Raw genomic sequence first — 26,334 nt, forward strand, 5'->3', positions numbered from 1 at the left:
AACCACTGGGGATTCGGGGAGGGTGCCCACCGCTCTGCAGAAGCTGGTTCCCTCCTTCCTGATGGGCAGGCCCGCAGCAAACAGAGGTGCAGACCCAGGCCATCTGGAGGAGCCACGGGCGAAGGGCAGCAGCCCCGTTGCCTCTGTTTATCTGCGCGTCCAGTTCTGCATTTGCGCGGCCTGCACCTCACTAAGCCGCTTTTCCAGCTGTGGATGTCTGCTAGTGATGCCAGTCAGCCTGGACTGAAGGCCCACTGTCCACAGAGCCAGACCTCAGGCCTGTGCCCACTGCCGCCCACGCACCATCCCAACTAAACCTCATCCCCTCCCGAGCTGTGGTCCTATCACCATCACCTCCAAGTCCTCAACAAGGAACTGACACAGGAGAGAGGAAGCATGCTGACCAACCCCCACAGCTGGAAACGGGCCAGCCGGACATAGCATGTCCTTCAGCTCCGGCACTGTGACCGCCCCTGGGAGGGACAGCGGGGCGAGACAGCGGTCAGGGCCTGGAGTGAGACTGAAGGCACGGTGAGGGGCAGAGGGTGGGTCGGAAGGCTGGGGGCCACTGAGCCCCTCCCCACCCACAGCCCCTCTGCAGGAGGAAAGGCTGGAGGGTCGAGAGGGGAAGCAGTGCGGGTCCCTCTGAGACAAAGCACCCCCAGCGGTGCCCCGCCTCCTCCTCAAGGCAGTCCTGGGGGCTGGACACGGAGCAGACGGACGTGCCCAATCGCTGAGTGACCTCGGGGAGGTCAGCCACCCTGGAAAGCTACCTGCTCAATCTGCATCGGACACCACGTGAAGGAGACGTCAACCTGGGCCGTGCTAAGGGCTGATCTCTGAGACTCTAGGGGCCGTGTTTCTGCCACGGCACAGGCTAATCTGTGCTGACTACATATATATGTCTGTGTGTGTGTCTATAAACTAGAGACTGCCTCAGGGAATCCACGACATCAAGCCTTTCTCAGCTCTCCCGGCCTCCACTGCGACCCCGTCCTGCATATGAGCACCCCCACCGCTCCCGGCCATCCCTGACGGCTCCTGAGCCTGGCCTTGGGGAGGGCCGGGTCACACGTGTGATCCTCACCTGTTCCCACTATGACCCGAGCAGAGGTGGTGCTCACCCGCCACAGCTCAAGAAAGGACTCTGTCCTGCACTTTCTCTGCCTCCTTGTCTTTGCAAGCCCCTTCGGCATGCTTTTCTCATACAGGATCAGAATCGCTCAGTTTTCTGTTTGTTTGGCCATGAGCTTTCCGAGGACGGGGCACCCAGGGCCTCATTTGTCTCAAGTCCAGCGCTGGTGCAACACGCCAATGCGGACGTCTCAGTGAATGTTGAATGAATAAGCTCCCAAAAGCTGGATTTCCAACTCAGCTTCCAAATCTTTCAAAGCTGTATCCTCAAGGCTAAGCAGTTTATCACCAACAGCGGCAAATCCCAGCCCTCTGTGCACAAAGGACCCGGCTGTGCTGTGCTGGGCGAGACAGCAAGTCCTCACGCTGGCAACTGATGAGCGTCTCACGCCCACTGCATCCAGCCCGGGGGAGACGCACCTGCAACAGCCGCAGACCTGAACACAGTGAAGGATCCACCAGCTGGGCAACAGCAAGGAGGGCTTCACCCCTGGACCTCAAGCCTCTCACTCGAAATAGGAAAGATGATCAGTACCTGAGGACGCCGTCCAGGAGGTCCGGTGGACGTGCCCCGCCCCGCCCCGGCTCCGTGCTTTGTGGAGGAGGGACAGCCTAGGGTAGGGTCCCGACCTCACCCTCCCCTCACTCCTCCTAAGGGAGAGGGCAGATCTGGCAGGAGAACCAGCATGTGCGCTGCTCAGGCCCTTCTCCTGCGGCCTGCCTGCCGAGCGAGGGCACGGATTCTGCCTGGCTCTCAGCGAGACGGGATGGGGCCGGCCCCAGGGCTCTGCCAAAGGCTGGGGAACATCTGGGCGGCCCTGAGTCACACAGGGCACGGGCTCCACCTTCCACCTGAGACAGATGTTTCTTTCTGCTGATTCCAAACTCGGGCAGAGAAGGGGGAGTGGTCTAAAGCAGAGACCTTCAAACCATCACTGTGAAAACTGAGTTGATACGCATGGCAACTCACTCCAGTATTCTTGCCTGGGAAATCCCACAGACAGAGGTGCCTGGTGGGCTACAGTCCATGGGGCTGCAAAGAGCTGGACACGACTGAACGACTAAACAACAAAACAAAGCACCTATGACAGCACCTGACACACGGCAGGTGCACAAAAGCCCTTCTCTTCCCTCCCTAAAACAGCACGCGTTTACAGGCACCGAGAGCCGAGTCCCTGCGCAAAGGACAACACCCGCGGGCAGAGGCACGGGAACGAAGCGCCGGGCCCAGCGATGCTGCAAGCACCCTGCTGAACTCTGGACCGGCAGCATCGACTCATGTCTGTGTGCGCTCATCAATAAAACGACACCATCTCCTCGCAGCACAAATAGCTTTCTACTCGGTGCCACTATCACCGCCTAAAAACGAGGTGTCACCTGTCATCCTAGTAATCATCGACTCAAACCACAGAAACCTCAGATCACACAAAAGGCTTTTAAAGACTGCAGAGGGATTCTGAGGGCATGGTCAGACAGAAAAGAAACCCAACAAGCCAGCCACGGCACTCGTTCATAACTCAAAGTCCAGCATCAAATGTCTGCCCATAAAATGTACCCAGAAAAAGTCACTCAAGGTACCTGACCTAAAGCATAGCTCATTCACCATAAATTGCTGTGAAACTAATATCATTGTGTTTGGTCTATGGAGCTGCCAACAGTAAAGCAGAAGTCCAGGGATGACGTTTCCAGAACAAGAATTATTTTTAGGGATTCCGTTTGGAAACGTTCAGCATTTTAAAAGCTGATACCTCAGGATACTGTGGCTGATAAGGACGATGCAAAGCAGAGGACACTCATTAGGAAAGTGACAGAAAATATGTTGGTAAGAAAGCCATGGGACAAATCCGCTTACCTTTGCTCTCAGTTTTCAATTCCTCAACCTTATTTACAGGGGAGACGTACCCAAGAGCCTCCCGGCTATCTCTGCACAGATGGGCAACAGTCAAAGCTGCCCAAGTTGGGTGATGGGGCCCACAGGGGTGGGGCAGAGCTCCCCATGGGGAGGGAGGGCAACACAGTAGCCATGGTAACCAGTAGGGGAACTGACCAAATGAGCAACCAGATTGAGGTGAATGGGAGACAGGTTCCCCCGGTCTGAGAAGGACTTACAGGTACTAGAAGGACCCCTAAGGTGCTGGGTGGAATTGGAGCTTTAGGTATCAGTATGATCTGTTTCCAGTACACAGAAACACGCAGGAATAGCCATGGGCATGAACATGCAGTGAGTAATGTGCGTCTATAAATAGATGCCGCCTAGCTCTGTCCACTGGGAGCAGCAGCAACCCGACAGTGAGGCGCACACACAGCACCCAGATCTTAACTCCAGCTCCATCCAAGGGAAGCAGGGCTCTGGCAGGAAACGGCCAGTGCAGGACTGGGGCAGGGACTCAGAGCTGAGTTCATGACCCAGCAGAAGTGCCGGAGAGCAGGGGCGTCAGTGGAGGCTCCCAGGAGAAGGAAGCTTTATCTTCCCTCCACAGGCAGCACCTTCTCTTCTCCCAGCCACTACAGGACAGGGAGCCACAGCTGCCAGCCTGACGCTACCAAGAACCTGAGACTGAAGCCTGGCTGCAGAGGGCAGAGCTGAGAGGGCAGAGAGGCAGGTGCTGGTGAGACTGTCTGACGCCTGGCTCCAGCCCTGACTGAATCCCTCTCCTGGATTCTGTAGGTATATGTGTCATAAACCCCCCTGTGCCTAAGACAATCTGGGTCAGATGTTCTAAGGACTGCTTATGAAGAATCCTGATGGCTGGATCTGTTCATGTGCTCAACACACACGAGCACCTAAGGGCTGCAAAACAAAGGTCTCTCCAGGAGCTTGCAGACAGAGCAAAGGTGTATAATCACACTCCGTAAATGAAAGGGAAGAAAGACATGGAAGATGCTCCTGGCCAGCTAACCCAGCACCACTCTGTCCCCTTCTCCCTTCCCCACCTGCATTACAGAGATTGGGAGAATTAAACCCTATGTCCTCGACCTCTCTTACAACCAGCAGTGGCCAGGAGATGCATTCCTGGTCAAGGAGACTGGGGCAGAAGTCCACTTGTGAGCCTGTCAAGATCATTTTTGCTATGCTAGTAAACAAAAGATAGGTGCCCTGGCCCTGGCCCTTCTTCCTTTATCCTATCCTGGATGTAGATGTAGCATCTGGAGCTGCAGCAGCCGTTTGGTCATCATGAGGTAAAGACAGCATTACAGAGAAGCCACCTGTTTCCAACTTTTTAATAAATAAAAAAAAATCTTATTTGCTATCCACTACTAGATTTTCTACTCTTTACCACTGAAACAATTGGTAATTATCCAGAAGGTGCAATTATTTCTATCTGGGGGGCTCAGGGAAAAGGTTTTATGGAAGAGATAATCTTTAAATCTAACTAAATCTTGGAAGATGACTGAATACCACCAGCCAGAGTAAGGGAGGGAAAGGCCCTGTGAGCAGGAGGCGGAGCTGAGCACAGAAATGAAACCCGCCATACAATCGGCCTGCTCAGTGTTTCCATGAGGGTGTATGGGGCTGGGGGTCCGCGGGAACAAGGAAGGGCTTGCAGCCAGCTGGGAGAAAGAGCAGCCACGGACAGTCCTGTGAGCCCCGCAAAGCAAGGGAGTGGAGGCGCTCCCGGGCCTGTGTGCAGGGGTGCACAGTCCACCAGACACGGCTAGGCGCCACGAGGCCCGGTCTGTCTCCATCACGCAGAGAGGCCACAGCTTGGCTGCGGAACCAGGCAGACACAGGCTGGAGCAGCTCTGCCGGTGGAAAGGCACATGGCGATGGCCGTTCTGTGATGGCTCCGGTCTGACTCTCATCTATGAAACACGCTTCACAGGTGGCAGCTGAGACTTCACGAGACGACGGACCAAATGCACAGGCAGCCACAAACGGGAACCCTTCTGCAGATCTACACCCCCGCTCAGAAGAAAGCAGGCGCCAGGAGCGAGCCCGCCTCCCGCGCCCCGGCAAGCGTGTCCTACCTGACGATGGGCAGCTTGGTGAAGGGCACTGGGGGCAGCGTGAGCCCGTCTGGGAGGGTGAGGAGTTCCATGGTCCCGGGACACTTGGAGGTATAGTTCTCCAGGCTCTGTGTCACATCCTTTTTTTCTGATGAGAAAATAAAAATAAAGGTTACCTAAAGCAAAGAAAAAGGAGGGGAGGGTGATTTTTTTTTTTTTGCTCTATATTTTTGAGCAAAAATAAAATTCTTAACCCAATACTTGACAGTCCAATAAGTCCAATCTTCTGACAGAAATAAAGGGGCAGTGACCACAGGAGACAAAAAGAATCCAGAAGCTTCATTCAATTTGTTTAAATAATCACTGGTGGCTGCCCCACATAAGGGTCTGTGGATAAAAAGGAAATTAAGCTACCATCTCCTAGGAGATTTCATTTTCCAAGAGAATAAAACCTTATCAAATTTCAAGAAAGTCGATGGGCGGGCAGGCAGGACTAGAGAATTGGTACATTTTATTACTTAACAAATATTTTTCCAGCAATTACTAGGTACCAAGCAAAATGCCAGGGCCCGTCCCCAAGGAGTGCACAGTCCATCTGTATAACAGATATTTAAGCAAATAATTACAAATCAATATTTTTATTTAAAAGTAAAGCTTTGTGAGATAAGCTTTGTGGTTTTCTCCACCTCACCCCATGCCTCTCACTCGGAGGGAGGAGGGGAGGATGTAGGTAATAGCAAAAGTTTGCTTGTCACCCACAAGGGGCTCTAGACACAAGCTCACAGACTCTGTGACACCCCGGAGCTCGAGAGTGCTTCCTGCTGGAAAACCCATGGTAACTCAGGAAGGCAGGCATCGCTGTGCCCATTTTGCAAATGAGAAAACTGAGCCCAAATGAAGGGAAAGGCCATGTCAAGAATCCCAAGTCTGGGCCTTCCCTGGTGGCTCAGTGGTAAAGAGTCTGCTGGCCAATTCAGGCGACACGGGCTTGATTTCTGGATTGGGACGACTCCACGTGCCTCAGAGCAACTGAGCCCGTGCACCGCAACTCCTGAGCCTGTGCTCCAGAGCCTGGGCACCGCCACTACCGAGCCCACAGCCTGAGAGCCCTGTTCTGCAAGGAGAGAAGCCACCGCAAGGAGAAGCCTGCACACAGCAAACAGAGCAGCCCCCACTCGTCGCAACTAGAGAAAAGCTTGAGCTGCAACAAAGACTCATAAGAGCCAAAAATAAAGAAATACAAAAATAAAATTATATTTTTTTAAAAATCCCGTGTTTGCCCCTCAGCCTCTGGCATCCTCACTCCCGCACTGTTTAGAAGAGCGAAGGCGTCGGGATCAGAGGTCCACGCCCGCCTGCTTCCTGTCCCGGGGGGCAGGGAGGGTGGAGGACACGGGGGGGAACAAGGGAGCACAGCGCAGGGGAGGGGATTCGGGCTGGGCAGGAGGCCGGGTTCCAGGACTCGGTCTGGTTCCTCCCTGACTGTGGGGTGACCACCTGAGCGGGAGCCCTGTCCTGCCATCTGCAGAATGACCAAGAGGGAAATGAGATAACGGATTACAAACAGAGGCTGGTGGACGCAAGGCTGTGTGCGGAGGGACACTGTCACTGTCACCACCGTCACGGGGCCTGTGGGCACGGGAGGCTGGCACGGAGCGCACGGGGCTGCACAGGGAGGTCACGAGCTCCCGGACCAGAGACTGTACAAAACAATGGCCAGACGGGGACGGCCCAGTTCTCAGGCATGTGCATTAGTGGGTTAAGGGGTTTTCTGAATCTAAGCGTCATTCCTTAGGGAGCAGGAAGACAGGAAAGCAACCAGAATCAGTCTGGATACAATACAGTAATGCCAATCTGCAGCACAAACAAAATTCTTGAAACAATCAAATCATCTTCAATTTACAGGCAGTAAATCTCCCAAGACAGCGTATTGAAAAGCAGAGACATCATTTTACCAACAAAAGTCCGTGTAGTCAAAGCTACGGTTTTTCCAGTAGTCATGTACATACATGAGAGTTGGACCATAAAGAAGGCTGAGCACCAAAGAACTAATGCTTTTGAACAGTGGTGTTGCAGAAGACTCTTGAGAGTCCCTTGGACTGCCAACCAGTCAATCCTAAAGGAAATCAGTCCTGAATATTCACTGGAGGGCACTGATGATGAAGCTGAAGCTCCAGCACTTTGGCCACTTGATGTAAAAAGCCAACTCACTGGAAAAGACCTTGATGCTGGGGAAGACTGAGGGCAGGAGAAGGGGGCGACAGGATGAGACAGTTGGATGGCATCACCGACTCGATGGACGTGAGTCTGAGCAAACTCCAGGATGGAGTGAAGGACAGGGAAGCCTGGCCTGCTGCAGTCCATGGGGTCGCAAAGAGTTGGGCATGACTTGGCAACTGAACAACAACAAAATCTCCCAAAGGGCTCCCACTGAGAGAACTTAAGTGACCTAACTTGCATTACGTTGGGCAGAGCACTCATGGGTTAGGCACCTGATTACGTGGAGCTATGCTCTCCCAGTAAGCCCTGCTGAAATGAAGACAGGGATGAGCCTGTGAGGGACGCTCAATGCCTCCTGCAAGGTTACCCAAGGAGGAATGGTACCCAGCCGTCCTGCTGGCCGGCTGCAGTTAACAGGACAGACACGGTGGGGATGTGCACAGCCGTGGGCCTCACTGCAGGGTCTCTGGCTGGGAACCTCCCCTGTCTGTGTCTTAGCCTCTCCTTTTGGGCACTTCTCCCGGGCAGGATTTCCCACGTGGGGGTATCAGGCCGGCTGTAGAAGCCAGGTAAAGGGTGAACACATGCTCACTTATTTCCCTCGGTCTCAACAGACCCCTGCTCTCCAGCCGAGCCCATGACTCCAGCCACATGTGTTTGCCTTCTCCTCCATCAGGGGAAATCCTAATGTTCTCTAGAGATGACAGACGGGCAGCCACCTGCCTCTGGAGCAGAACAGGGGCTACAGGGACCCAACCAACTCACGAGCTGCTCTCCAGCCACCTCTCCCAGCAGTGACCTGCACTGGTAAGGCAACACAGCTGCAGCAGGGAGAACAGGGCTGGCTTCCAGGAGCACGGACTGTCACACAGCTTCATGTGCGTCTGCAATGGGGCCTCCTCGGGGACACAGGGTTCCTCAGAGACACGTGACATCTGCTGTAGAGACTTCACAGCTGCCCACAGAGGATGAACACATGGTTGCTGGGCAGAAAAGGAGGCTTCGTGTCCAGGGGAAGAAATGTAGACACCCTCAGAGATGGAAGATGACAGAGCAAGCCCTGCAGATCTGCTGCAGGCAGCCTGCGCGTGCACGGCACGGTCCACGGGGCCAGCGCTGTGCTTCGCACAAAGCGCTAGGAAACACCTGCGTCATTAGGACGATTCCACGCACTGAGCACGTGCTTTGGGCCAGATCCCACCCTAGGCCCCTCAGAGGTGAGGCCCCGGGGTTTACAGCAGAACTCCAAAGCCTCTCCATCCGAAACAGGCGTGCAACACCCTCCCACAAAGTTCCTGCCCTGGAGGGAGGGTCTGGGCATCATCATCTCCTTTTGAAAGGTGATCAAAATGAACTCAGGGTCAGTCTAGGAAATTCAATCATGGATTGGTGTTAAATGCTATCAAAAATATTCATTAATATGGGGGTATAACATTAACATTGTGATTCTATTAGAAAACGTCCGTTTTCTTTTAGCAATGCATACTGAAGCGTGAAGGTGTGAAATGGAATGATGCCTCTGGGATTTTTCTTCAAAATAATTCAACAAATAGGAAAAGTCAGAGATGAAGAAAGTGAAAGTCGCTCAGTTGTGTCTGACTCTTTGTGACCCCCATGGACCATACAGTCCATGGAATTCTCCAGGCCAGAATACTGGAGTGGGTAGCCGTCCCCTCTCCAGGGATCTTCCCAACCCAGGGATCGAACACAGGTCTCCTGCATTGAGAGCAGATTCTTTACCAGCTGAGCCACCAGGGAAGCCCAGAGATGAAGTAAATATATAAAAATCTTGATACTTTAGAATCTGGGTTACTGTTACATGGGAATTCATTTTATTGTTCTTTACACTACTATGTTGAAATTCTTTCATGGTAAAAATATTTAACGAGCTTGATGCAGTGAAATGATTTGCTCCAGGTCATACAGACAGGAACAGAGTTGAGATTCAACCCCAGTTGGCTGAGTCTTCCTGTCCCCACAGATCAGGCCTGACGACAGAGACCCAGTGTTACCGAAGCAAACACAGAAAGTCAAGGCCACGGTGGCCGCTCACCTCCGTTCCACATGCCAAGCTGGGAGGAAGCCTGGGATCAATCCGAACGTCCTCCTAACCACACAACAGGGCCACTGGGACGGGACAAATCCTTAATGAATGTCACTAAAAATCAACCATCTTAGCCTACACTGGCTGCCGTAACAAAGCACCATCAATCCTGACTTGAACAGTAAACATTTACTTCTCACAGTTCTGGACACTAGGAGGCCCGAGATCAAGGTGCCAGTTCCTGGTGTGCAGATGTCCACTTCTCACTGTGACCTCACCGGGCCTTTCCTCGGGTGCATGGGCACAGAGGGAGGAAGGGCCCCCCCTTGACCTAATCTAAACCAGTCACTCCCAAAGACTGCCCCCCCCCAACACCACCACCCTGGGAGTCAGGAGTGCAACATGTGAGTCTGGAGCGGACACCAACATGCAGCAGCATCAGCGGGCCTTGCTCAGTTCCAACCAGAACATCCAATGATCACTTCGCCCAAACTGATACGCTTGAGAGCTTTTTCCATCCGAGAAACTGAAGAAATCATACAAACAGAACATTTTTAATAAAAGCCTAGTTATCACCTAACCAGACTGTTCCTTACAGGAGTAGAGGATACTCTCATCAAGACTTCTGGCCACAGGCCATTTGCCATTTCAGGACTCAACACTGACATGAAACCCAGCACATCGTGACTTCACACTTTGACAGTTCTGGTCTCTCCTAAGTAATAATCTGAGACAGCTGTGTGTGCATTAGGTCAGTTATGACACTATAAACAGGGAGAGAAGAGAAAGAAGTATTGGATTGGCCACAAAGTTCGTTCTGGTTCTTCCATAATACAGAAAATCAGTAAGATGTTATGGAAAAATTTTTTGGCCAAGCCAATGTATCTTTTCTTCCAAATCTGAACTAAGGAAACTGATGAAGGAAGGTGGGGGAGAGGGAGCATACAGAGGAAAAGCACAGATGTGGCTTGAAACTGTCTGAACGACGCTTTCAGGGTCGATGCCAGGGCCTCACGTGGCGCCAGCTCTGTCGTCTCTGGTGTGCCGACTCAGAAGCAGCCACAGACACGGAGGGGGCCTGCCAGCTTCCCCGGCAGCAACCATCACCAAGCGCTTCACCCCCTCCCACCGTGGCCAGGTGGTCACCTGACCCCCAGCACCCCACCACACTCTGACACCCACGCAAGGTGGTGCTAACAGGCTAACATCACAGCTTCTCTCCACTCACTCAGAAAACACCCTTAACGATGACTCTGGGCATTACTCGCCTTCTCTTCGGGTCATAAAGAGAAACGATGGAGTGATGCCGAAGACCACTGCAGGACCCTCGTGCGCTGCTGGAGGGATGTGAGACGGAGCAGCCACACGGACAACAGTGTGGGGCCCCCCAAACAGCTGAGCGCTGAGTTTCTACGGGATCCAGCAGCTCCACTCCAGGGATCCACCCAGAAGAAAGGACTCAGGCGGGCACCTGCACACCGTGCTCACAGCAGCACTGTTCACAGCTGCCCAGAAGCAGAAAGAACCCAAGGGTCTGTCAACGGGTGAACAAAGTGTGCTACGTACATAAAATGGAATGTGACTCAGCCTTGCACAGGAGGAACACTCCGATCTGTGCTCCAGCAAAGATGCACCTTAAGGACAACACGACGAGGGAAATAAGCCAGTCCCAGAAAGAAAAGTACACTATGATTCCACTTACAGAAGGTACCTAGAACGGTCAAATCCACAGACAGACAGCAGAGTAGGGGCTACCAGGAGCTGGTAGCAGGGATCGGAAATATTGTTAAGTGGGTCCAGGGCTATTGTTTGATAAAAAAGAAAAGTTCCAGAAGTAGCCAGTGGTGATGACTGCGCAACAGGATAAATGCCCTCAACGCCAATGAATCGTACACTCAGGGACTTCCCTGGGGGCCTACCAGCTGAGACTCCATGCTCTCAACACAGGGGGGACAGGTTCACTCCCTGGCCGGGAACCAGATCCCACAGGCCGCAACTGAGGATCCTGCGTGCCTCAATGATGACTCGGAGCAGCCAAATCAATAAATAAGCAAAAGTAAATATTAAAGAAAGACAGAACAGCAAATCTTATGTTTATCTTACCACAGTTTTTTAAAATCAATGAAAAAACAGTAACATTGTATGCCGGGCACAGTTAAAGGTCCTAGAGACAGAGATGTTTAGACACGACCAAGGATGCCACGATCTAATTAATCTATTTATTATCTATGACTTAGAGTAAAAGGGATTTGATGTCAGAGAGGATACAGGAGCTGCAGAAGATGCGGGATTCAAGCCTGGGACCAAGAGGAAGGGCTGCAGAGTCCAGGTGGAGGTCAGGGTCACTGAGCATGAGGCAAACACGGGATGAGAGAGGTCCAAGGGTCTTCTGATGCAAAGAAAGACAGCCCACCCAGACAGCCTCAGTAAGCGACACTACAGAGAACACACAGGTATCATGAAACATGATATCCAGCCAGTGAAGCGTCTTACAAGCAAGAAAGATGAACTTGGCTTTCCCTCACTCTACAGACACATCCAGGAAGCATAACGGTCCAACCACAAAGGCTGCGAGAGTCATGTGCCGCCAATACAAAGACGAACGATCCGCCAAACCAGCAGGTACAGAGTAAGTCCTGTCGTGTACCGAGAAGACGTGAGGCTGACTGACTCAGATCACCCTACGCTGAGCCACTAACTGCTTCCCGTCAGTGGCACTTTCTACTTGCTTTTTACTTAATTTATGTGGTGACGTGTTGCAGGCCCTGAGAAGCAATCATTCAACTAAATATTTTCCCTTGTTGCTTTCAAGTTTATAGACATGTTCTACCAAAACGAAAGGCAATGATGTGAAGCCATCAACTTGTTACATAACCAGCCATTTAAAACACTACCTAGAAACTGTGTAGATATCTCTAGAGATCTCAATATAACTCCCAGAAGAGAAGATGATCTTAAGAACCGAGACTCAATAAATGATTAGCAAGAAACTGCACAGCCAATTATGAGGTAATGGTTAGATAAGCTATGGTGCAGAAACATAATGCAAATGCATGCAATCATTAAACATGGCATTTATAAAGAATCTGCAGCATGAAAAATATGATATGTAGAAAGTCAGGAGTCAAATAATATTTTTGAAAAAATGTAACTTCAAAGATCAATCCAAATTTTAAAAAATAGAAAACAATACAAAAGAAATACATAAAATATTAACGGTGTGTGCATTTGCCCATGTAGGGTTATATACAATTTTTCCTTTCTGTTTATATCTTTCAAGACTTCTAAAAGAAGCATATACTATTTGTATAGTAAAAGTTATTCTGGGACTTCCCTGGCGTCTAGTGGTTAAGACTCTGTGCTCCTAATGCAGGGAGCATGGGTTTGATCCCTGATAAGGGAACTAAAATCTCTCCTGATGCACAGCGTGGCCAAAAACTTTCCAAAACTACTTAAAATTGAGTTTTCAGAGAGCTTTGTGCAGGAAAGTCAGCACCCGTTCATCGACATTCCCTAGCAGTGAAGAACACAGCGCCCTAAAACGTCAATGGAGGAAGGCATGCTGAGGGTCCCCGCCCCGACAGAGGCGGTTTCTATAAGGACGTCGACAGCCCTTCCCAGCGCCACTGCCGCCCTCAGAAATGCTTGGAAACTACAGCAGCACAGCCAGCAACACTGAACGAGGTCTCCCCGTCCACCAGGCACTGTGCCAGCAGCCCACACGTGTTACCTCACTAAATCATCCCAGCACCTCACGGAAGAGACGCCACTGTTCTCCCGGCTTCACAGATGAGCAAACTGAAGCTCAGAAAGGTCTTAAGCTGGGTCAGAGTGCCTCTACTTCCCCAGCAGGCTCTCACTGGTCATCAGCTGCCATCAGATGCTCAGCCATCTCCCTTTCTTCTAAAACTACTTCATATTTCACTCAACGTTCCTTTAACAAAGACCAACTCTCTGCCCTATGAATGGAAAAGCCCTCCCTTAAAGTGCTTGGCTGGATCCCCTCACCTTCAAGGACCATGAGATCTCCTAAATCCTCAGCCTCCCCCAATGCCTGGTGAGGTCTCAGTGAATACATACAAAGAAATAAGTTGGGAAAGGAGTCATTGGAAAAGACTCTGATGCTGGGAGGGATTGGGGGCAGGAGGAGAAGGGGACAACCGGGGATGAGATGGCTGGATGGCATCACTGACTCGATGGACGTGAATCTGAATGAACTCTGGGAGTTGGTGATGGACAGGGAGGCCTGGCGTGCTGCGATTCATGGGGTCGCAAAGAGTCGGACACGACTGAGCGACTGAACTGAACCGAACATTAAATTAATTCAGTTCCGCGTTTATCGACTATCTTCCTGGTAAAAAAACCATTGTCCAAAATGATGAAAGGTGAGTAAGCAAGACCTGGTCTGATCCCCAAGGAGCCAGTAATCTAGTGAGGGAACCAAGTGATGAAATTAATCTCAGGACATAATGAAACAGTGCTTAATTGAGAATCAGGTAAAGTAATAAAGAGGTGAGGAGGAAGGAATTATTACTGTCTTAGTAACATTGGAAACAGGAAAAGTACAAGGACCGCGCAAGCTACCATAAAAGAACATGGAAAAAAATGATTTTAAAGGTCCAAAATATATGAAATACAGATAACATAGATAGAGAAAGTATGAAATTAGGCTGAAAAGATGGCTTGAGTCAAACCCTGAGCATCCTTGAGATGGAGCTGGCCTTTACTAGGCAGAGGACGGGCAGTCACTGCAGGTTCTTAAGGAAGAGAAGGACGTGATTTAGTTTGCATTTCAAGGAGATAATTCTGGCTTCAGTGCGAAGAGCAGATCAAGAGCAGAGTAAGAACAGGACACGATGTTAGGAGCCAATCCAAGAAACAGGAGTTGAGAGTCTAGCTTTTATATAGAGATTGGAGAAACAATAAGGTCCTACTACAAAGCAAAAACTATAATCAATACCCTATGATAAATCATGATGGAAAAGAATATTTTTTTAAATGTATGTCTAGGTACAACTGAGCCACTTTGCTACACAGCAGAAATTAGCAGAACATTGTAAATCAATGATATTTCAATTTTTAAAAAAACTGACTTAAAGTACAGGCCAAACAATAAGAGGTATAAAAGAAATAAACAAATAAACATTAGAAATTTTTAAAAAATAAAAGTCTGAACAAGGGAAATGATGGTGGAAGGGGGAAGAGGAATCCCGTGGGAGAAAACGGCAAGCATTCAGAACAGCTAAGGAACGCATCCAGGCAACGCACAGGACGGAGGAGAGATGGAACAACATGAGGAGGCTCCACCACGCTTCAAGCCTCCGAGAGTAAGAAAACGGCAACGCCCTCAAGGCAGAGGACCGATGCAATGGAGGACACACCAGCTTCACCTGGAAACTGAAGCTCAGAGGTCAGCAGCGGGTGTGCAACTTGTGAAACCCGGAGCAAAACGTCAGTCTGAAAACAAGAACGCCGAGAGCTTAACTTTCAGAGCCTCACCACAAATCTTCACAGAACTTTTCAAATGGATGCATTCATTGATCCACTTTGTCATTTCTAGTTTTTAAAAGCCTTGTTTTTCGTAACTCAAATAATCACTTTTGGGGGAACGTTAACTTCACAGTGTTTTTAAGCCGAAAGTTTCTTTTCCAGCTGCTGCAGTTTCTTCCCCAAGGAAGTGTGTGAAACAATTGCACTTCCGCATCCCAGCAGTGAAACTGAAACAAGAAAAAACCTTTTGGATTTTATGACATACGATCACAGGTACAACATAATGAAAGACTTCGTTCTGCAGACACTCCTAATGTGTCCGATCCACCACAGTGCACGATCCACCCAGTCCCGGGTGCTGCGGGCCACCCCACGGTCCGCTCTGCAGCAGAGAGCTGACGCGGAGCTGATGGCAGAGACGGGAAGGGGAAAACGAGGGAAACGCGGGAATGGGAACACTCCACCAGGAGTGTCTGCAAAACGCCTAACTCCTCTGCTTTCTTGCCCTCCCTCAGCCCCAGAACACAGGGCAGTGGGTCTGAGGGTCCATCCAGTCAGGATGAAGCCCCAGGGAGAGGCCTTTCCCAGGCCAAGGCCCAACCCACACTGGCACTGGCAATGGGAATCTTCTCATGCATTTTCTTAGGGCTGAGCAGCAGAGCGATGAGCTGGCGATAAAATGAAGGAGAAACTGAGTAAGTTGAGTCTGACATTTCCTGTCTCATCCCATCCTTGTCTTTCAAGCAAATGACAACCGCTTCTGAGCTCGGAGACGGTGCAGAGACAAACCAGAACTGTGGTCTCTGACACTCCCCCATGCAGGCTCTGGTGGGTCACCTTCAACAAGGTCATCAGTCACCCGGCGCACTCAGGCAACAGGTGACAGCTGAGGCCAGCGAAACAAGAGCATGGACTTCAGAGCCCATAGCCAGGGTCCAAACCCCAGTTTCTCCAAATACCACACAGCAAGCAGCCCTCAGGCATATTAGCCCACTTCCTCCCATCCAGGTACGAACCAGGCCCAACCCTGTGAGCTTCCAAGATCAGGGCAGATGGGACGCCTTCACGGAGGCATGGCCGTGGATGAGCTCACCTCCTGTGTGTCCATTTCCTCACTGTAAAATAAGCCCAAGCCCAGCAGCTACCCCTGTGGGGAAACTGTGAGGATTAGGGCAACTCCTACCCCTAAGGGCACAGAACACAGAAGGCGCACACGGCTGCCGCACTCTCAGGACCAAGAAATCTGTGTTAGGGTAACTCCTGGTCATCGCATCTGCACCCAGAAGGTGCTGAAATTGAGCAAAAATAGAAGAGGCAGACACTCTAAAAAAAACAAACAAACACTGGCTGAGAGAGTGAGAAAATGAATCAATTGAGCTTTGGGAGTGCGGGATTGCAACATATGAGCACAGGATCACAAGAAGGTGAGGAGGCCTCCGCCTGGAAAGAAGGACTGAGAGCTCAGACTGAGGACTAGGCCACCGGAGATGCGGGAGCAATCGGAGAGGGAGTGTGGGTCAGAGCCTCACACACCCACCTCGGGACCTCCTCTGCCCCGCCTCCTGCTGGCCAGGAGTGCGCCCATTTCCTCAGTGGTCCCAGGAGGAGCAGTGAGCACCAGACACGCGGTCAGCTGCGAAACGCAGGCCGCTGCTGCTGACACTGTAACCCGTCTCACTAGTTGCTGAGTCACTAAGTCGTGCCCAACTCGTCGCGACCCCATGGACTGCAGCACGCCAGGCTTCCCTGTCCTTCACCATCTCCTGGAGTTTGCTCAGACTCATGTCCATCGAGTCGGTGATGCCATCCAATCATCTCATCCTCTGTCATCCCCTGTCCTCCCACCCTCAATCTTTCCCAGCATCAGGGTCTTTTCCAATCAGTCAGCTTTTTGCATCAGGTGGCCAAAATCCACAATATTTGAAGAAAGGGAGACTGAGCTAAAAAGGAAGGCGTTGATACGACTGCCTTCCAGTAGCGCAGACACTCTGCTGGGTATGGAGGGTCTCAATCCACCCCTGAACTGTTCCCGCCTTAGAGACGAATGAAGTCAGCCTGAGAGCAGGTGCAGAGCTGCTTCTGCTCCTGCCGCTCCCTCTGCTGCCACGCCCACCCACCCAGGCTCCTCTCGACGAGCGAGAAAGCCTAGCCAGGGCCGAGCATCCCTCCCCGGTATGGTTTGCGGGATCTTAGTTCCCCAGCCAAGGATCGAACCTGGACCATGGCAGTGAAAACATCGAGTCCTACCCACTGGATCGCCAGGGAATTCCCTCTCGGCAGTCGTCTTACTTCCTCTGAATCCATCTACAGCACGACAAAGACCATCCTCCTCCCCTCACCCACAGGTCTGTCCTTTCTCCCCCTCGGGAGAGGGGTTATTCAGACTGACAGCAGAGCCTTGAGATTCAGGAGCAATAGGCCCCTTGACCTCTGTACCTTCCCGAGTGCCACTAATGGTATCCCCCTACATGCATGAAGCATGACTGACACGTAAGAGAGCGGTGGACACCAGGACACTAGAGAGGAACACAGGCTCGCCGGTGTGCAGAGGCCACAGCCGGCCAGGCTCGGTCATCAGCTAGGAGCACACGTGGGCACCATCCAACACCCCAGTCTCGGCACAGCATCAAACCCCCTATGTAACACGGCCAAAGATAAAGGTTCCCCCATCCGTCTCCATCTAACTATGAAAATCCTGCAGAGAAATTCTCTCTTTATACCTTTAACAGGTTACTCTGCTGCTAAAACTCCTGATAAGATCCACCCAAAGCTCTTTAAGCTGCAAAGAACGGTACAGCCTTATGGGGAGAAACATCGACTTCTCAAGTAGGTGAAGTAAGGGACAAGGCTAATGTTTATCGAGCTTCTGCTACTGCAGGCAGGATGCCAAGTGGCTGCTACACATTATTTCTGATAATCCTCCAGCTAATCAGACATTATCTTCTTAATCTTATAATTGAAAGTAATGTAATGTAATTACTTACATTACTCAGTAATGTAAGTAAATTGTCAAAGGTTACATTCAATCAGTAGAAGACACAGGAGGCAAACCCAGGTCTGCCTCAACCCAAGGACCCTGACCCAGACGTCTCTCTGCACTGCGCCCCTTGCGGACACAAGGCTGTACTATCCCCATTCTACACACAGAGCAGTCCAGGTCAGGGACACCAGCATCTCGTCCAAGGCCGCTCAACTACCCCATGGACGACACATACAATCTTCGAGACAGAAAACTGGACGTTTCCCCAGTTTAAGACCTGCATATGTTAGAACACTTCAGAAGTCAGAAACAAATCAACACAAGTGATAACAATTACGACGTACTGAGCATATATTACGTTTCAGGCTTTTATAAACATGTCTCCACCGCCTAAACCAGCAGAGCAAGGCAGACGGGATCCTCACTTTCCCAATGAGGACACAATGCAGAGAAAACAAGCAATTCCCTTTACCCAGCAGGTACTGAGCCCCTGTGAGCCAGATTCTGCGCTAGGCTGGGGCCTGGCGGGGTAAAAAGTCTCCATTCCAGCTGTCCCGCCTTTAGGTGTGGATCGCTATGGACAAACATCAGCTTTGGGAGGATCACTTTATGATCCACGTGGAAGACAGAAGAGAGAGAGCGACTTGGGAGGCAAAGAGATGCCGCAGAAGGTGTCGCCACATCCCAGACCAGGACGGCAGCCTGCCCCAGAGAGTGCACGCTGGCGCTTCATGCAGCAGGTGGGGAAGTAGGCCTGCACTCCACTGCTGGAGAGCACACACTGTCCAGACCACCACACCCCACGGGACTACAATGCTTCGAGAAGGTACGGAAGGCCCCTCTCAACGCGACCCCAGGACGTTCTATTTTGGTTCGCCAAAAACTTGGCAAATCAGTGTTTTTCCCATAACTAGTAAAAATGCACTAATATATTTGGGCTTTTGACATACTGATAGTTTTTCTTCACCTCATTATTTTACACGTGTGATTTTCCCTACTGAGAATGCGTTTTATTAGCAGGCACTTATTATGCTGCCCTCCACGGCATTTATCTCTTCAACACACAACTAAAACGAAGTCAGAAGCTTCTCTTCATTTCTTCTGGGTTTTTGTTCAACTCCTTCAGCCTATTTCTGAACAAACAAAAGAGACTGTATAAACTGCAATGGAAACACATTACAGCCCTTTATTGACGAGCTCCCACCAGGCCTCGGTGACATAACAATTCATGCGCTCAGCCTCCCGTCTCCTCCACCCAGGTGAAAGATGGAGCATATTAACCCAAAACCCCCGAAAAAACCATATATACCATCTGGGGGAAAATGCAAGAGAATGAACATGTCAGGAATGGAAAGCAGGAAGCTGAGGAATACCTGTCACCGGAACAATACAAAAATTACGGCCTTTGTCTTTGGGTGTGGATTTGGCTATTTGGTTCAAATAAGGCTTAGCCCTTGTGGGAAATATATTTTGAAAGAAAATAACGCTTGGAGAAGGAAATGGCAGTCCACTCCAGTATTCTTGCTTGGGAAATCCCACGGACAGACAGCCGTGGCAAGCGAGCTACACTGTCCACAGGGTCGCGAAGAGTCGGACATGACTGAGCGGCTAAAACAACTTGTGGGAGATGCGTCTCAAAAGATGACGCTCAGCCAACAGTTAACGCAGAATTTACAGGGCCGATTCCAGGGCCCCGCTGTGGGCCCAGAAGCCTGCCTTTTACACAGAGGCTGGTGTGCTCTGCGGGCTGAGAAACGGGCTTTGACAAGTAGACGCTGTTCGTGGGAGCGTCTCACTGAGGCCATTTCCCACCTGTGTCTCTGTCTGAGATGCAGCCTCCCTCCTTCCTGCTCCGAGGTCGGTGCTCATCTGCAGACAGCTCCTGGAGCCCGGGGCCTGAGAGCTCCCCAGCAGGAGACACGGACAGAAAAGAGAAGGTCGGTGCTGACTGGCCTCCGTGGGAAGGACAAAGCCACCAGGACGCAGACAGTGGCAGAGGACAGCCGCAGGACAGGGCAAGCCCAGAGCGGGGGAAGTGACCCCAGGGCGTCACTGACCAGAACCAGGGGGGCGCGCCCTGGGTGCGGAGCTGGGGCTTGAAGGAGGGCTGCCTGGAGCAGCGCCTGGGAAGGACTTCTCCCCCATCTCTAGGCCCCCAGGTATTTGGAGCTCAGGAGAAAAACATGGCAGCCTCGTGGGGGGCGCAGAGGAAGCAGGGCCTGCAGGAAAGAGCTGGTAACCCCCCCAACCCCACAGTGTGCCTCTGTGGGGGCACCCCTGGTATTCTGAGCAGCATGGTGCTGAACTGCGCTATATTGACCCAACTGACGCAAAGAGCGGACTCACTGGAAAAGGCCCTGAGGCTGGGAAAGATGCGAAAGAGCTGGTAACCCCCCAACCCCACAGTGCGCCTCTGTGGGGGCACCCCTGGTATTCTGAGCAGCATGGTGCTGAACTGCGCTATATTGACCCAACTGACGCAAAGAGCGGACTCACTGGAAAAGGCCCTGAGGCTGGGAAAGATGCAGGGCAAGAGGGGGCGACAGAGGGTGAGATGGTTGGATGGCATTGCCGACCCAACAGACCTGAGTTTGAGCAAGCTCTGGGAGATGGTGAAGGACAGGGAAGCCGGGCATGCTACAGTCCCCTGGATCACAAAGAGTCAGACATGATGGAGCAACTGAACAACAGCTGCATTTAGCCATCTTGTTCCTTCCTACAAAACACAAATGACACCTCCCAGTGCAAAAGAGGAAACCCCCCTCTTCCCAGGGACTTCCCTGGTGGCTCAGACGGTAAAGTGTCTGCCTACAATGCGGGAGACCCAGGTTCAATCCCTGGGTTGGGAAGATCTCCTGGAGAAGGAAATGGCAACTCACTCCAGTATTCTTGCCTGGAAAATCCCATGGACAGTGGAACCTGGTAAGCTATAGTCCATGAGGTCCCAAAGAGTCAGACATGACTGAGCAACTTCACTTTCACTTTCCCTCTTCCCAGGCAGCTCAGCCCCTCGCCCATAACTCAGCCTTGCTGCCCTGAGGGACCCGACTCTCCCGGAGAGGATTTATCAGAAAGGGAACTGGAGGGTCAGCCATAGAAACTGCCCACCTTGAGGAAAAGTCAGGACATGACCAGGAAGGGACAGATGGTGGGGATGGGGAGGTCCCAGCACAGACCCACCTGGAACCCAAGGCAGGAAGGCCGGCCATGTAAAAGACAGGTAAGAGAGCGATGTCCTGAGACAAGGGAGGAAACCGAAAACGAAAACCCTGACATGTTCAAGAAACGAAAGGACGGCCAATGAGGGTCACATGCTGTGAGCTTTACGCTCACTGTTAAACTCACACACATTGGGCTGAGCTGATCCTCTGTAATGTCAGATGCTCTCAAAGTTCCAGCAACAGTTTCAAACTTCATATTATGCTGTGGAGATTCATCATAAAGCGCTCACAACAGACAGTCCTACTGCTTTCAGCTTTAGCTCAGAAACAGGTGAAGCACTTTCGGGAGGTGTCTTACGTCTTTCAAACCTGCTGCCCACCACCCTGGTGTGCTACAGCACGGGACAATGTGCCACAGGTGGCATCCTCTGGACTGCGGCCAAGAGCTGGCTTCCAGGTGTGGCTTTGCCCTGAGTACCTGGGAGACCGTAGGCAAAGGGCTTAATTAGCATCTCAAAGCATTACAGACCTCCGCACAGTGGCCTGGACACCACCTGCCTCCCAAGAAATGAGAATCAAATGAGGCAAGCAACAGGGAAGAAACCAGCAGACTGTAAAAGAGCCTCGCATAAAAGAGAGACAATTAGTAAATGGGCACACAGAACGAACATCCAACCTCGCAAGTTGCCCAGAAAATAGAAATTAAAGCGGTAAGGCAACACTGTCTACATATTCAATTAGCAACAGTGCCACGGGCGGTATAATGAGAGCAGACCTCTCAGAAGGCAACTCTGACATGTCTCAACAGCAATGCAAAAGCTCAGAACAGCAGACCCAATAATCCCTCTCCTGACAAAATCTCTCTCCTGCTCAAAGAGCTGAAGAGGCTCACCAGAGCGTTCCCTATGACAGCAAAAACCAACCCCAAAAAGAAAGAATGCAAATGAAAGTATTCACTTTTAACACATTCAACAGGATATGAGTACTGAAGTACATCACTCACTAGCCACAGGGGCTAAAACTACCCACTGACAGGGCTTCTTTTTGAGGTGATGAGACGCTTTAAAATTGACCATGATGATGGTGCACATCTGTGAACACACAGAAAAGCTGAAGCGCACGTTTTAAATCGATGAGCTGTGCGGTCTTCAAATCAAGTCTCAATACACTTATTTTTTTAAAAGGGAAAAGCATTTAGTATCGCTTTTCCCTTTTAAAAAACTACGCATTTAAAAGAGTGCATCATTAATGCATTCAGCCATATAGGGATGTCAGTGCAAGCCACCAGAGACAAGACAAACAGCAAGTCAGACATACACCGGCCTTCAGAGAGCTTGCAGCCTGCGTGTTGTGTGTTGGTTGCTCAGTCGTGTCCTACTCTTTGCGACCCCAAGGACTGTAGCCCACCAGGCTCCTCTGTCCATGGAATGCACCAGGCAAGAACACTGGAATGGGTTGCCGTGTCCTTCTCCAGGGGATCTTCCCCGCCCAGGGATCGAGCCCAGGTCTCCCGCATTACCAGGAGATTCTTTACTGTCTGAGCCATCTGTAAATTGCACAGCCTGGGTGGGGAGCTTGCCAAGTCAGTAAGTGACTGAAATACAGTGTGCGCAAGTGCTCGATGGCTAAGCACACACCACTCCAGTGGGGACACTCTGAAGGAATGCAAGCTAGTCTTACGGGATCAAGAAGTGGTGTCCACACCGAGCTGTGGAGGATTAGCACGTGTCAGCCAAAGGGAAGAAGGAAAGCAGGAAGCAGGGAGGCACAGGGACAGGAGGACAAGAAGCCCAGGTGGACACACCACGCTTCCTTCCTCCGCTAGTCAACGGGCATCAACGGACGGTTCCCACTCTTTGGCTCCAAGGGATGATGCCACTGTCCACGCGTCTTTGTGTAGACATGTGTTTCCAAACCTCGGGAGCGTGTCACTAAGAGCAGAACTGCAGGGGCATGAGGCACAACTGCTCATCACCCACTTTCCTCCCCAGAATCCCAGGCAACAGAATCACCCAAACCACTGTGTCCTACATTCCCCAAAAAAGCCCAACCTCCTAATTCCACCAGAACTGGAGAAAGTCCTCCTACTGAAGCTACTCCTTCTGCTCAGTCAGGTCTGGGAAAACACCAATTTGCTCCTCAAGGTCAAGGTCATCTTTTTCAGGGACCACTACCCAAACCACCCTTCCACCTCTGAAAAGAACTGCCAGTCCTCTGAGATGCTCCTACATCCTCACTTACAGCGACTCCTCTGGGCCGCAACCACAGCATCCTCCCACGTCCCACGCTCCTCATGTCAACCTGGTCCCAGCCCCGCCCAGAGTGAGCGCCTCTGGATGACCCGTACTGTGGATCCACAGGGAAAGACGATCCTTAAAGGAGGAGTTTTACTAGCTGAACTTGGGTGGATTTTTGGAGTGTGTTTTTTGTTTAAAAAGAGGAACACAAGCCAGGATTTCAGACAAGCAATGAGCAAGAAATTCCCCTTCATCTTAAAAGATTCTTACAAATGCACTGAACACGTTAACGTACAGAATCAGAGAGCAAGATCGAGAAAACTGGCTGAACAGCAAGAATTAGGGATCTGACCACCCACTGAGCACTGCCCTATTTCATAGTATCAGGTAAGATTAAAATTTCAAAGCTGACATGGATGGATTTTAGCATATTTAAGGTTAAATGTAAATTCTCACAAAGTCAGAGGTTTTGTCCTTTGGACTATGAAGAGATTCATAGAAGGTTTATTATGTTATAAATGGAGTTCTGTTTAGTACTCAAAGTGGTTCTCCTTAAGGAAAAAATAAAAAACCCTGTAAATCGGAACATACAAACCTTTCAAAACAGATAAGACAGTAAGACATTTGTTTTTGAACATTTATTACATTCTTTTCTTTTTCACTGTAGTTTATTCTAAGATACTGAATATAGTGCCCTGTGCTATTTATATGGTAGGACCTAGTTGTTTATCTAGCTCAAGGCTATATCCCTGTCTCCTTTCCCTTTCAGTGACCACAGGCTGTTTTCTGTGTCTGTGAGTCTGTTTTATAAACAAGTTCATTAATATTCATTACATCTTTAACGTAGACATTTAAAATCACATTATCTGAAAATATATTAATTAGAAATACTGCTTGTATCCACCCTCACTTTACCTGAAACAATATTCAAACTCTACATCAATGTCTCTGGTACTATTAGGGACACTTTGTAATAAAATTTGTCATAAAAAAAGAAGAACCATTGACCCCAGAACCCCTTCTATGAGTCCAGGAGCACTAGCACAGACTGGAGGGGGACCCGTGAGGGGCGGGGCGGGGGGAGAGCCCCAGATTGTAAACACCCAGACAGGTCCACACGCAAGGAGGAGGCCAGTCCTCTGACCCGTATTCCATTTCAACACCGTGATCTTTAGAAATGCTAATTATCAACTCAGTGGATGGTGCCATGTGCGCTCTAGAAGGTCACCCAAGCAATTAAAATATCTACCATTAAAACAGTAACAAACTACCCCACAGTTTCTAACATCTGAGTTGTACAAATGAGAAAATGAAGGTTCAGAAAGAGTTTAATTGCTGATCTGAGGTCATGGTAATTAGAGTTCAGGTGAGTGGGAAGAACCCGCGGCGCTCTGACTTCAGGCCTCATCTAACAGCACTACCCACGGGCCTCAGGAGGTGGCAGTCTGTTCACCGGGGTCAAATGTCCTGAGCTTCTCTCCCCTGGACCAGCAGCTTCAGATCACTGATTAACATGACCTCAAATGGTCAGCAACCTCCTCCTCTCCTGGGGATCTGCGACAAAGGCCGCGCACAAGGGGAGACCGACTGCAGAAGGACGGTCCCCCCAGGACAGGTCAGAACGTGAGAAGGTGGCCCAGGGGAAGCGCAGACGCAGGGGAGTTTCCTGACAGGAGCGGGGCGGGGGGAGGGGGGGTGGAGCGTGGGATGTGGGGGACGAGGAGGCAAGAACAGAGGCCCGCCCGGGCGAAGACGTGCATCCAGTGTACCTGCGGGGAAACGTCCAGGTGGACAACACGGTGTGGGGGGTGGGGAGCAGCTCAGAGAAGGCGTGGGGGCCACATCGCGCGGCTCACGGTCCACTGGCGTGGGAGACTGTCAACCCCGAGGGTGCTGTGGGGGTGGTGTACCGAGCGAACCGGGACGAGCGGAAGAGGGGCCGGTCAGAACCTGAGGCCGAGAGCAGGGGCCGCTTAGCCTGCAGGCTGCGCCGGGCAATGCGTCTTCAGAGCTGCCGGCCTGGGAGGCTCCAGAAGCCGCAGGGGCCCAGTGGCAGGGGAGTGGCACCCTTAGCAAGCAAAAACCCACCCCCTTGAGCAACGAAGAGGCCCACCCAGCCTGGGTCAGCCTCCAGGACCCCAGGGCCCTGCCTCGGCCTCTCCCCCTCCTCCCACTTCAGAGAGGCCACGTGCAGGCGCTCCATACCGCCGAGCCCACCGCAGCACAGAGACACACGCCACCCACAGGCAACGCTCAACCAGCAGAGACCACAGATGCCCCGAGGGGCAGCTGCCCACAGGAACCCCTCGGGCCACCAGAAGTCCTAAATGAAAAACGATAGCTACCCACACGGAGACGCATACAAACAGCACCGAGCGTGCTGAGGGTTCTCAGGACCTAGAAGACACAGCTCCAGCAGCCGAGGGAAGGACACCCACACCCCACGTGGCCACGGAGCATCCCCACTCTCTGTAAGGAGGCGAGGACGCCGGGATGCTGGTGGAGACGAGCAGTGAGAGAGCCGCCTGAGGCCTCGCTGGGGCCCCTGGGACAGAGGGCGGTGCAGTCGCAGACAATGATGACTCCCTGGGGACTGACTCCAGGCAGGACCGACTCCCTGGGGACGGCGACAGGGTGGGACCCGGGCTGGAGACAGATGACTGCATGTGAAACCCAAAACACACGTGGGCACCCAGGAAGTGCGCGAGACGAGAAGGTGCTGGAGGAAGCTGCCCTGACCTGCGGGCAAAGACACCACAATCCCCCAGGAGCCTAGAAAGAGGCTGCCCCCGAGGGGAGAAGCGACCAGAGGGCACAGAGGGGCACGGGGCTCCAGGAAGTACATGAGACGAGAAGGTGCTGGAGGAAAGGACCAAGAGGAAAGCTGCCCTGACCTGCGGGCAAAGACACCACAATCCCCCAGGAGCCCAGAAAGATGCTGCCCGCGAGGGGAGAAGCGACCAGAGGGGCACAGAGGGGCATGGGGCTCCGAGCTCGTGTCCCATCTGGGAGCCGGGTACCACGTGGTCACTCTGAAAACTCACCGAGCAGAGTTCTTGTGAGTCATGCGCTTCTCCATGTAAATGTTACACTCTGATGTTTACGTTTTATAAGGCTTCG

General features: G+C 51.5%; 1 protein-coding gene and 1 pseudogene across 6 annotated transcripts in view; one reads left to right on the plus strand and one right to left on the minus strand.

Moving 5' to 3' along the window:
- The window catches only part of TRAPPC9 (trafficking protein particle complex 9), a 391,636-nt gene that overhangs the window by 308,691 nt on the left and 56,611 nt on the right, over positions 1–26,334 (minus strand). For all 6 annotated transcript variants that reach the window (XM_018058608.1, XM_018058607.1, XM_018058610.1 and 3 more), the window contains one exon: positions 5,104–5,230. In XM_018058608.1, coding sequence (XP_017914097.1) covers positions 5,104–5,230 — 127 coding nt within the window. The remainder of the gene's footprint in view (positions 1–5,103; positions 5,231–26,334) is intronic.
- On the plus strand, positions 23,314–23,737 carry LOC108637534 (annotated as a pseudogene).

This window comes from Capra hircus, chromosome 14 (assembly GCF_001704415.2).
Source record: "Capra hircus breed San Clemente chromosome 14, ASM170441v1, whole genome shotgun sequence".
In the NCBI taxonomy this organism is placed as follows: domain Eukaryota; kingdom Metazoa; phylum Chordata; class Mammalia; order Artiodactyla; family Bovidae; genus Capra; species Capra hircus.